The sequence below is a fragment of the Salminus brasiliensis genome, chromosome 19 (assembly GCF_030463535.1).
Source record: "Salminus brasiliensis chromosome 19, fSalBra1.hap2, whole genome shotgun sequence".
Taxonomy (NCBI): domain Eukaryota; kingdom Metazoa; phylum Chordata; class Actinopteri; order Characiformes; family Bryconidae; genus Salminus; species Salminus brasiliensis.
The window spans coordinates 20,242,892-20,254,852 of NC_132896.1; the positions used below are offsets into that span (position 1 = coordinate 20,242,892).

Here is an 11,961-nt window from a genome sequence, read left to right on the forward strand (position 1 = left end):
TTTAATCTCAAATCAGTTTGGATCGTTTTAATAGTTTATCATGAAATCATGGTTTTGTGTGATAATGTCGATATTCTTTGTGCATATGTCATATAAAGTCGCTGTCCAATAAAAGCATGTATATCCAAAATGAAGACATTACAGGAGAAAACCTTCTTAGGAGAAAAACTCTCAATTGAAGTCGAAGTAAAAAGATCTATAAGTCATTATAGAGGATTCCTATTGGTCCATTCATCCAGAATGACTGACACAGTGTACATAGCAGCTACAGGATTCTAATGATGGAGAAAACTACAACCACACAAATACACAGACAAAACCACAGCATGTATTTAATGCCTTATATATGTTTACATTTAAAAAAAAAAAAAACATCTGAATAATCTTGCACTTACACATACCTGTAACATGGGGCTCTGGTGTGATGTGTTATATCCTAAAGTATCTGCCATTTCAAACACCCCCTCCCACCCTAGTCACATCGGGAATGAGAGCACAGGGGCTGCCACAGGACAGAAAGCCATCAAGCCCAGATAAATTGTCATTGACATTGATGTATTGGGACCTAAGCAAAAACGGAGGTGAATACATAATGCTATAGGGGCTCTGAGAGCAATCACACACACAGCAGTCGGAGAGAGAGAGAGAGAGAGAGAGAGAGAGAGAGAGAAAGAGAGAGGGAGGCAGTGTAGGAATGTTCCCATCAGGAGAAGCTGTGAGGGGCGTAAGAGCGAAGGAGCATCCGGATGGAAGAGGGAAGAATTGAAAAAAAAAAACCATAGAGACGGAAGAAAGGACTGGTGATTAAGGAGCCAGGAGAAGACGCTCAGCTTAAAGTTTTGTTTCAATACGAAACCTGGACTAAGGAGACAGAAAGAAAAAGCAAGGAGGAAAGGTAGGCTAACAGCTGCATCTCACCTCACCTAAAACTCCTAGGTGATGGTGATAAACACTGGCAATGGCTAGAGGGGCAGGAGAGGGATGGGACAAAGGAGGAAAAGGTGGATGAAAGAGCGGAAGGAGGAGGATGGTGGGATGAGAGGTAGTGGAGGTAAATAAAGTGAGAATAGCACACTATTGCACTAGTGTCTGCAAATTCTGCTCACACACACAATAGGTCACTGAAAAAGTCATTCACTGGATGTACTTTATTCTAATTCATACATAAATAAAATATTTATGTATAAATAAGATACATTTGTATTTATAACATGTAGACAATTTGTCTTTCGGTGTGCTTACGATTCATAATAGCTTTAATTGCTTTTATTACTGTAATATAAATGTCATTTATAGAGTAATAAAAATAAATGTATATTTTAGTTTATTTAAGTTCATTATTTTGTTGTAATTATTATTATTTTTAGTGGTAGTAGTAGTAGTAGTGGTATGAAGTCAACAGCAGCTGTGCAATTACTAGCAAATTTACTAACAGAGCACATTTCAGAGATCCTGCTGTTGTCCGCAGTGTGTTTTTAATGTGTGCTGCAGTGGAAAGGGTCTTATTGAATAAGCCATGAACCTAGATTGATGAGAGGGGATGGAGGTGTCAGTGGGGCACTCGCCTTAAAGACAAACAGCATTGGTAGTGCACTACTGGTGTAGACAACAAAAGAGTAATGCTGTGTTGTAGTAAGAGGGGGGAGGCAAGGGGGTGGCGCAAGCAAGAGAGAACAAATGAGAGAGGGTAAGAGATAGATAGATAGAGAGTGATAGAGAGTGTTAGAGTGAGAGTGAGAGAGAGAGAAAGAGGTAGACAGTCTTGGGACATCACAACACCACAGAAAAGAGAAGGAAATGAGACATGTCAAAATGTTTTAGTTGCTAATGTACAGGAGAAAAGGGAACTGCCTGTCTATAATTCAGCCTCTGCTACAGCGATATTTGGTTCTGATTAGCCCTCAGGCACGGCAGTACATAAAAAACAATGAACTCAGAGATGTGCGAGAGATGTAAAAACTGTGAAATGCTGTTGGGCTGTAGACACACACCTCCTTGATGAAGTGCTGCCATCTTGTGGCAAGACTTGCATCTGTCACAGTGGTAATAGGCTTTTCTATGCCTCTCTCTTTTTCTGTAGGGGCTGCCTATCATTAATGAATGATGCTTATTCCATTTCTTATCTGCTTGAGTTTGTTTGTGAGATCTGCTGTCTGGTGAGCAAATGTATTATTATCATCACTATTATTATAGAATGTATATTCGATAACATAGAAATACAGTGCTCACTTTCAACTATGCACCTTAACCTGGCTTCCCCCCTCCCCTCCATCAGTGAGAAGGGCATTCATGGGATTCATTTTGGGGAACTGAACGAGTCTCAGCTGCAGCCTACCATCCAGAAACTGATGAAAGGCTACAATCGCTACCTCAGGCCGAATTTCAATGGTCAGTCATAGCCGGTCACGCAAACATATGAAGCACTCACAACTTAAAACAAAACGCATGGCTTAAATGTAGGCAAGGTTTGTAATTAGCTGTCAATAAGTATTTGGACAGTAACTGTTTTTGTAATCTTGACTGTGTATCCCCTCCTCAATACATTTCAAATTAAGCAGTCAAGGTGTGATTGAAGTGCACTTTCAGACTTTCAGCTTTAATTTGTGGAGATTAATAAAAATACTGCATTAACTATTGAGTGATTGTATGCAGTCCCTCCAATCAGCGATTAACTGATAATCAGTTTCCTGTTCCCTCATTATTTGACAAATCAAGGAGATAAAAGGTCTGAAGTTGATTCCAAAAATTGAATTTGCATTTGGTAGCCATTCATGAAAACTCTCAATATGTGGCCTAAAGAAGAGCTGATGCAAGTGAAGAAGACCATAATTAGACAAAAAGCAGACATGTCAGGTGTACATTTTTAAAAAGGAGCAATGCACTTGTGAGCTCAAAAACATTACAAGGCCTAGAAGACCGCACAAGACAACTAAGGTAGATGAACAGAGAATGATTTCCTTGATGAAGAAAAACTACTTTACAACATCTAGTCAAGTTAAATCACTCTTGAAGCCCATAACTGACAAAGTCTACTATCAAGACATCCTTCATGTAAGTTAATACAGAGGGTACTTCAAGATGTAAACCACTTGTAATACTCAAAAACAGAAAGGCCAGATTAGACTGAATCTAAAAAACCTGCCCAGTTCTGGAAAAAGATTCTTTGGACAGATGAAGCCATGGTTAACTTGAGTATGGAGAAGGAAAGATGTTGCTAATAGAAGTAGTAACATAAAATCTAAAATGTATGGAGCTATATTTTCTTTTTATATGCAGTCAACTGCTGCAAAACTAATAGGGTGGTGCTTCACAGTACAGATGGATAATGACCCACAATGTAGTGCAAAAGCAACCCTTTTTAAGGCAAAGAAATGGAACCTGTCACATGTCATCCGCCTTAATTGTGCAGCTTTACAAATACTGAAAGCAAAAAGACCCCTAAAAACAATGCAGTAAATGCCTGACAAAGAATCTCAAGGGAGACTCAGCATTTGGTGATGTCCATGGGTTCCACACTTCAGGCAGCCACTGACTGTGAAGGATTTGCATCCATAATTATGTTTATCCAATTACTTTTGAGCCTGTGGAAATGGAGGGACTGTGTAAAAAAACCTGCCAATCCTAAAGGGTTAATGCAATTGATTTTATATTTCAATATTTTTAATTCCACACTTTGAATAAATCTCCTTAAACTAATTATGTCACTGTCAAAATACTTACATACCTGACTGTATAATAATAATTATGTATACATTGTAGGTTTAATGATACAACTAGACTTAGGATGGCACTTTACTTTTGATGATCCTCTGTAGATGCTTTGTAGATGATCAGCTAAACTAACATTCACCAAAATAATAGATGGATTTGAATCAATTTTGATCTAAATCTATCTGCAAACAAATTGGTTTTATGTTACTGGAAACACATATATTTATTCAAAGGTGAATATTTGAAATTGAAAGCATCCAAACATCAGTGTATGAAGTCGTATCTATTTAGCCATGAACTACAGTCTCTTGCTAAATTCCATGCTCCACAGGTGGTCCTGTTGAAATCGGAATGAGTCTGGATATTGCCAGCATTGATGCCATCTCTGAGATCAATATGGTAGAGTACAGTTTCATTTTTCTTTTTCCGGTTATGACATGTACAATGTAATGTGGTATCCATCACTGGTAGTTTACAAAGGAATGGGTCTTTACTTGAGTCTATATGTGAAATGTGCTCCATAGGACTACACAGCCACTATATTCCTGAGGCAGCGCTGGCGGGACTCACGTTTGGTATTCCCCGGAAACGAAAGCTTAAGCTTGGATGGACGTCTGGTTTCCCTGCTTTGGATTCCTGATACCTTCATCCCTGATTCCAAACGTTCTTTCCTGCATGATGTCACCGTGGACAACAGGCTTATCCGAATCTTCAGCAATGGCACTGTGCTCTATGCTCTCCGGTAAGCACAGACTCACATCTAGGAAAGGGGTAACAACATGAAGCCCCCAAAGAGTCAAAGTGGAGATAGAAGAGGTACGTCTCAATAGCAGAACCAGTCTGCTGAAGCCTCAGGGTATCTAGATCTCTTGTCTCTTTGGTCTCATAACGGTCTTTGTTTTTTAGCAGCTTTGCCTTGTTTTGACCATGAAACTAAACACTGAAAGAAAGCAGCAGTAGAAGACATTTCTTTTTCCTTTTCATTGTCTCCACACAGTATCACAGCTACCATTGCCTGCAACATGGATCTTACCAAGTATCCAATGGACAGACAAGTGTGCACCCTGCAGCTGGAGAGCTGTGAGTGTCTGTAATGTCAGTTGTCATGCTTTGCCCTACAGAACTATTGTGCTCTGGTCATTTTGCTGCACTATTTAAATATGAAGAAATAATGGCATAATTAATTCCACACTCATTGACTGTCTTTTTGAGTGATTTCTATTGGCCTGTCTATTTGTGTAATTTGTACACAACATAAAGGGCAGCCAGTTTCAAATTAGGTCAAACAATAAAAACAGTGAAGATATAATATCAGTGTATGTGTGCATTTAGGGGGCTATAATCTGCAGGATGTGGTGTTTTACTGGACTCGAGGGAACGACTCAGTGAAGGGTTTGAACACACTACGTCTGGCTCAGTACAGTGTGGAGAGCTACTACACCTCGGTGTCTAAGGCAGTGTATGAGACAGGTACACTGCATAATTTATGGGCAATTTGTTTGACAAGCAGAAATGTCTGTATAGATAAATTCTTATCAATCAATGAATTGACTGATTAATCAGTCCATCAATCAATCACATTCTGACTGTGTATTGGTATCATGTGCTGATTCTATGCAGGTTATTACCCAAAGCTGGTGCTGCACTTTTCTCTGCGTAGAAATGTCCTTTTCTTCATCCTGGAGACTTACGTGCCCTCCACTCTGCTGGTGGTTCTGTCCTGGGTGTCTTTCTGGATCAGCCAGTCTTCAGTTCCTGCTCGCACCTGCATTGGTCAGACAACATTTTTAGAGTCTTCCATTTCTTCATCTTTTAAAAATCCACCAAAAGTTCCACCAAAACTTCTATATAAATTAATTTTAAAAAGATTAAACCACCATTAAATTCCATTTAAACCATTAAACAACCATTAAAAACCATTATTTATATGCAATCCAGAATGAACAATATACCTGCACATTTCTTCCGTTTCATATGTAATGTTGATAATAGTAACAATCATCATCAGTTGGTGTAGAATATTGGGTAACAACACCGATCCCCCATGGCAGCCTAGGGTTGGATTATTTGGCTGGGCTAAGCACACCATGCTACACCTTCAAAAGTCCTTGGTGTCTAAGCTATATATGCCTACTAAACATGAATTACATGTAAGTCACTCTGGATAGATGCGTCAGCCAACTGCCAGAAATATAACCACCTCCATGTTTCACCCTGTTCTTCAGGACTCCACAGGACCCCCACAGACCAGGTATTATTTGGGTTGTGGGTCATTCTCAGCACTGCAGTGCTAGTGTTAGTGTATGATGTGCTGTACAATAGTGCTGCTGAAGTTTTAAGACCTCAGGGTCACTGCTGGACTGAGAATACTGCACCAACTATGAAGGACTAGAGGATGACCAACACAAACACAAAAGTGCAGCAACAGATGAGCTTCTGTCTCTGGCTTTACATTAACAAGGTGGACCAACTAGTAAGAATTGTCTAATAGAGTGGACAGTGAGTGGACAAAGTGTCTGATCCACTCGTACCAGCGCAGCTTACACTAACACACCACCACCACATCACCACATCACCACACAGTCACTGCAGTAATGAGAATGTCCCACTACCCAAATAATACCTGCTCTGTGGTGGTCCTGCGGGGTCCTGACCATTGAAGTGTAAAAGGAGGCTAATAAAGTATGCAGAGAAACTGTGCTTTATGTGTCCAGTGGCCAAACTAACTGAAGCTTATGATGTAAGCAGACACTTAACTAACCAACTTGTTCATCACAATCTGTGTGTTTCCCAGGGGTGACCACTGTTCTGACAATGACAACCCTGATGATGGGTGCCAGGACATCACTGCCCAATGCCAACTGCTTCATCAAGGCCATAGATGTTTACCTTGGCATATGCTTTACCTTCATCTTTGGCGCTCTGCTGGAGTATGCTTGTGCCCATTTCTGTACCATGCAGCACCAAACAATTCTAGATGTCCAAAGGGTAAATATTCTGTGTATATTTTACAAATATATATAGTGAAATATATACAATAACATGAACATATAGGGATAATAAGTAAAAAGTAGGAATGTACCAATACCACTTTTTCCTTTTTTAATATGGATACCAGATTTTCATATATCTGCCAATACTGGGTACCGATACCGATACAGATCTCTTAACTCTTAAATACTCAATATAAAGAATAGAGGCTATAAATCCTGATATTTATAGTGCTCAACTTTTTAAAAGATATAAAAATAAGATATAAAAAGCTTAAAAGAAGCTGGTTGAGTAACTGCACATTTGAAATACAAAGCTCAACCAAACAGCTTTTTAATTGGTGTTTAAAATTCACATTTAGAAACAAAAAGTGCTTATGCAGCAATTCCAAGTACACGTCTCTGTGTAAAAAGTACTAAACTTTAGCGAGTGGTCTTTAAACGAGCTGCTAAAACTCAAACAAAAGCATGCAAACAAAAATCTTCTATGTAAAAACAATGTTGGGAGTCAGTAAGCTTCATGGTATTGATGCTCTCTATTACCGATACTGTGTGTAAGTTTCAGTATCGGCGCCAGTGCAACAATTCACTATCGTTATCAGTGCAACAGTAGTAAAAAGCATAAAGGTGCCACTATTCTTTTTTTACTATGTATTATACAGTGGCCTTTTTATAAGTTATACCAGCATATAGTCTCCCTCTAAACAGCAGATTATGTGCTTCAAGTCTGGCCTGTACTCTATGTGACTGAAATGACATAGTGGTTCAAACATCATACACTTGCCATAATGGCAAATTTTACAGTTTAGAATACAATACACAGTCATGAAAAGAATATTATTTTTCAATACTTGGATGCAAATCATTTGCAGTCAATGACCGCACAAGAAGACTGGCACCCATGAACATCAGCAAATGCTGAGTTTCCTACTTTTGGATAAAGTGCCAGGCCTTTGTGGGGTTTTTTGTCCTCAGTTTTGCCTTCAATACGCAGTCCAAGAAGGTGGAAATAAAGAGAGCAACCAGAATTGAGTGGCCAAACCTTTTTTTTTTTTTTTTAAATTTTTTAAAAAGAAAGAAAGCATTGACTAGCTTCGCAAACACCTAAAGATGAACGCAGATTTGTTTGCTCTGTGAAGAAAAACCCTTTACAACATCTTGTCAAGCCAAGAACACTCCTGAGGAGGTCACTGTCACTATCACTGTCAAAGTCTAAAATTGAGTGACGCCTTCATGAAAGTAAACACAGAGATTTCACTTACAGATGCAAACTACTCACACAATGATTAGACCGACAGCCAACATAAAAAGCCTGCCCAGTTCTAACAGGATGGCAGACATACAGCATGACAGCAACCCAAAAGCACCTTAAGCAGAGAAATGGCCGAGTCACCAGACCTCAACTCATGGGAGCATGCTTTTTACTCACTAAAGACAAGACTGAAGGCGGAAAGACACACAAACAAGCAGCAACTGGCTGCAGCAAAGGCCTATCACCTGATTTAGTCCTGTCAAATGTCGGTGTAAAAGAGTCAATCTAACCAAAGAGATTAAAAAAATCTAAAAGTCAATAAAAGCTTCAATATTGTGTAACTGTATAAAGAACTAGTATTTTTACTTCTAGTTTTCATTTTGTCTCAGGAACTTCTGAAGGAGTTTGAGGAATCAAATGGCAACGGCTCCATCCAGTTAGTAACTTCCACATCACCCAACAAAGGCCCACATCAAGAAACCCATCAGGACACAATCGACCAGTCTATGCAATCTGAAGGAGATGAGCAAACCGAGAACAAGCAAGGGAACGGCTGTGGTCTGTCATCTGTGAAGAAGGTGTCACGCAGAGCAGTGTCCATGCTGAGTGTCGAAAATCCACACAACATCGATAGACATGCACGCACCTTGTTTCCTGTGGCCTTCCTTCTGGTCAATATATTGTACTGGCTGTATTACCTTTTCATTTAGTAAACCCCATCTACTAGATCATCTACGCACAATGGCCCAAGGAATCCGGTGACTGCAAGACTAAGTGCCCTGTCATGCTAACTTGGACCCATACTCCATTTAAGCAATGGAAAATGTAGCTCTAATGATCACATAAATCAACCCACAAAACAGACTGTCAGATTACAGCACAAGGAATGGCATTTTTGTTGGCTTCCATTTCATATGTAATTGCCTTCATGTTTCTACATTGTTAAAATGTATACTTTTTTTTTTTTTTTTTTTTTTGCAAGATGGGATGTTGGGAATGATTGTTATTGTCATATAAATTCCATGAGTATGTTGATGTAGTAAAACTGTATGCTCAGAAAATCTTTTTGTGCACTTCTCTATAGGCAACAATGTGATTTATGTATTCATTAAATTGATTTTATTTACTGTTACATTATTTATTGGCATATTATTTGTTTGTTTATTGTCTATTGAATACATTTTTTCACTTGTCTTAAACATGCAATAGCCTGCTCTGACCACATGTTGGCAGCAACACACAGATTAATTGGCGAAAGGAACTGACTGTACGACCGAAGAAAACCATGCGGTGCGGGAGCCAATCAGAATGCGTGTTGGCTTTTAAAACTGGGAAACTTGAAATCAAAACAAAGTCGCTTTGCTGGTCAGAGACGCGGGGAGCAGGTGAAGCAGCTAGCGCCAAGTCTAAGGCAATTCAGCTGGTAGTTGGTAAGTGGACAGGCATCGTTTTACCATATCGTCTTGCTGGCTGCTAGGAAACATTTTGGTTATCTAAGTAAACTGAAGGTTATGTTACAGTTAGCTAGCTTGCATTGCAGCGGCACGATCACTTCACCGCAGTCGCCTCTAAACTAGCCTGGCTGCTGCACACAGCCCCGTTCCCCAGTAAAATCACATGTAACCCGTAATGTTGAAGCCTTAAGGTAGCTATTAGCTTGCTAACTCTTCTCATTATCATAGTTGGACTTGCGCGAGATTAGTGACTTCAACACGTGTCAAAAACCTCGTTTACGAGTTATTGTGCTTTGACGTCACCAGTGTGGTATTTGTAAACAATCTGAAACACGGACATCAAGTTAGTTGGGTCTCTACTTTTCGAGATGGGGGGCATGACAATAAAAACGCTTATTGTAGCTGAACAGGTTGTAGTCTATCGTAGGTAGTAGCTACCGTATTGTAGCTATCTAGCTGCACAGGGACGTTGCACTTGCTAGCAGCTTGTGCTAGTAGATAAATACGCCTTCATTCGGGTGCTTATAAGATGGTCCGCCCACTAAGGATAGGCATAGCTACGTAGGGTCTTCCAAAACATCGAGTTGTCCGCAAAACACATAATCGCAGTGAAACCTGGCTAGGCAATTGCCTTCATGAAGGTATAGCACTAGTCTGATGCGTACTTACGAGAGTCACATACACTTCAGCCCTGAGTGTAAATGCGAGTAATGGGACAGGGCCATAGAGTTTTCCGAGGAGCACTTGAGCCCTTTACCTCCTTGGAAGAAGTTTCCTTTTCTTAAGTGAGCTAACAGATATTAGCTAGCTACCTCTATTTGAGACTGTTTAGTCGATGTCATTTTTAATTATTATTATTTTTTTTTTTTTGCTAGACTGAAGCACCATGGATGCCATGATTTACCTCGACCAAGAAAATGGGAGGCTCGCAGCTCCAAACCTCAAATCTCGACAGAGGCTTCAGTCTGCACCTGGTGAGCTTGGTTGCGCCTATCAATGTGTTCATGAAGTAAAGTTAAATGTTCTCCATAGTCTAAACATCCAGGGCCCAGTTTCCTGGGTGCTGTATTTGAGAGTTGGGAAGCTGTCCCCAATATGTATGTTGGATAGATTTTTACAGAAACCCCCAAGTTTCCATTATCTGCTTAGAATGCAGTTTGTGTTGAGTATTCTTTGCTAAATTGCTGCTGACCTTCAAATGCTTGCTTCTTATAGGAGCAACCAATGGGTTGCATATGCACATCTTGATTTTTGAATCTCGAGCAGGGGTGGGCAATTCTGATTGGGGGTTGTGTTGGATTCCTGCCTTTATTTATTTCTTGGCTTTTCCTGCTGAAGTACACCTGATTCAGCTCAACCTGTTAATTACTAGGTTTAGTAGGTCTGTTGGAGCAGGGAAATGGGCAAACTACTGGAACCTGCCCCCTGTTGCCCACCCCTGGTCTAGAGGCATATGAGTAAACTTGACTTGCTGTTATGTATTCTGTAATAGTGGTTACGGTGCAACATGTTCTGCTTGAATCCTTTGTTTTAATAGAACAGCTTCTGAAAACTCCACTACATATAAAGGGACGCCTTGGTGGTTCTGTACATTCGGCCCGCAAAGCTTTGGGAACAGTAAACAAGATTGTATCCACCTCAGCAGTCTCTCATAAAGGTGAAACCCGGAGTAAACCTCTTGGAGCCCAGGTTAGTTGTTAAAATATTTAAGATTTTTCTCCTAACATGTTTGCCGAAGCTTGATTAACTTTTTTTTTTTATTTTTTTTATCCCCCCCAGCAGTGCAAAGGGCCTTCTCAGCCTGTTCGTGAAGACTATCCAGAGATTGAGAAATGCTTCCCCTACAACCCAAGTGGTAGGCCTCTTGCCAAATGCTTAAACATGACTACTAAATCTTTTATTAATTTTTTTTAACTTGTTTTATGTCTTTAGACTTTGAAATGTACAGTGTACCAGAGGAAGTCTGCCTCAGCCGTTTCTCACTGGCTGGTTTGGGAAGACAGCAGTGGTGTCCGGCTTCACTTGAGGAAGATTTCATCATGATGGATCCATGTTTGCCACCATCACCTCTTAAGATGCCTTTAGGTATTTGGTGCCTGGCAATAATCTATATTTAAATACTTGGGTGTCTCCATTTCTGCTCTGCAGAATTCACTTTGTCTGTAAAGAGACAATTGAATGACTTGTTTTTAATGATCTGTTTACATAGAGACCAGCAGAGATGACCTGGAAGCATTCCTAGAAACAATCAATGGACTGACTGTGGACTTGCCCCCTGAGTGTGACTACTGAGGCTAAATAGATTTTATGTTGTGTGGATTTTTCTTTTAATACGGTCCTGTTTTAATAAATTTGTTTTGAATTGATATGCTGCCTCCTTCCTTACATGGAATGAAGTGATGAGGCTACACTGTTGCAAATGTTATTATTGGACTTGCTAGATCATATTTGCTAAACTTGATACATGGCAGGATTTACTCAAGCCTATTTGAGGGATATTGTGAAACTACACATTGAGAGAAGATGAATAGTTGTGGTTGAATGGCTCATCAAA

The 11,961-nt window shown here is 39.9% G+C and overlaps 2 protein-coding genes across 3 annotated transcripts; both read left to right on the plus strand.

The window, feature by feature from the left end:
* The first annotated feature begins 811 nt into the window (after positions 1–811).
* On the plus strand, positions 812–8,799 carry gabrp (gamma-aminobutyric acid type A receptor subunit pi). The gene is made up of 10 exons (XM_072663268.1): positions 812–895; positions 2,081–2,156; positions 2,276–2,388; positions 4,043–4,110; positions 4,236–4,453; positions 4,709–4,791; positions 5,044–5,181; positions 5,332–5,484; positions 6,506–6,699; positions 8,343–8,799. The coding sequence occupies exons 2-10, from the start codon at positions 2,101–2,103 to the stop codon at positions 8,661–8,663; spliced, it is 1,344 nt and encodes a 447-aa protein (XP_072519369.1). The 5' UTR covers positions 812–895; positions 2,081–2,100; the 3' UTR covers positions 8,664–8,799.
* Positions 8,800–9,260: 461 nt separating this feature from the next.
* On the plus strand, positions 9,261–11,740 carry pttg1 (PTTG1 regulator of sister chromatid separation, securin). Of its 2 annotated transcripts, none has more exons than XM_072663882.1 (6): positions 9,261–9,383; positions 10,283–10,381; positions 10,945–11,096; positions 11,187–11,262; positions 11,340–11,492; positions 11,617–11,740. In XM_072663882.1, the coding sequence occupies exons 2-6, from the start codon at positions 10,294–10,296 to the stop codon at positions 11,697–11,699; spliced, it is 552 nt and encodes a 183-aa protein (XP_072519983.1). In that variant the 5' UTR covers positions 9,261–9,383; positions 10,283–10,293; the 3' UTR covers positions 11,700–11,740. The 2 variants fall into 2 exon arrangements, with proteins under 2 accessions (XP_072519983.1, XP_072519984.1); XM_072663883.1 differs by having other exon boundaries at positions 11,190–11,262.
* Positions 11,741–11,961: the final 221 nt, after the last annotated feature.

Excerpts from the sequence above, each read along its gene's own strand:
- gabrp (XM_072663268.1), top strand. The coding sequence starts at position 2,101 with ATGATGCTTATTCCATTTCTTATCTGCTTGAGTTTGTTTGTGAGATCT. Across the intron at positions 2,157-2,275 it reads TTTGTGAGATCTGCTGTCTG|TGAGAAGGGCATTCATGGGA; the intron begins GTGAGCAAATGT and ends CCCCTCCATCAG. Across the intron at positions 4,792-5,043 it reads CACCCTGCAGCTGGAGAGCT|GGGGCTATAATCTGCAGGAT; the intron begins GTGAGTGTCTGT and ends GTGTGCATTTAG.
- pttg1 (XM_072663882.1), top strand. The coding sequence starts at position 10,294 with ATGGATGCCATGATTTACCTCGACCAAGAAAATGGGAGGCTCGCAGCT. Across the intron at positions 11,097-11,186 it reads GTAAACCTCTTGGAGCCCAG|CAGTGCAAAGGGCCTTCTCA; the intron begins GTTAGTTGTTAA and ends TATCCCCCCCAG. Across the intron at positions 11,493-11,616 it reads ACCTCTTAAGATGCCTTTAG|AGACCAGCAGAGATGACCTG; the intron begins GTATTTGGTGCC and ends CTGTTTACATAG.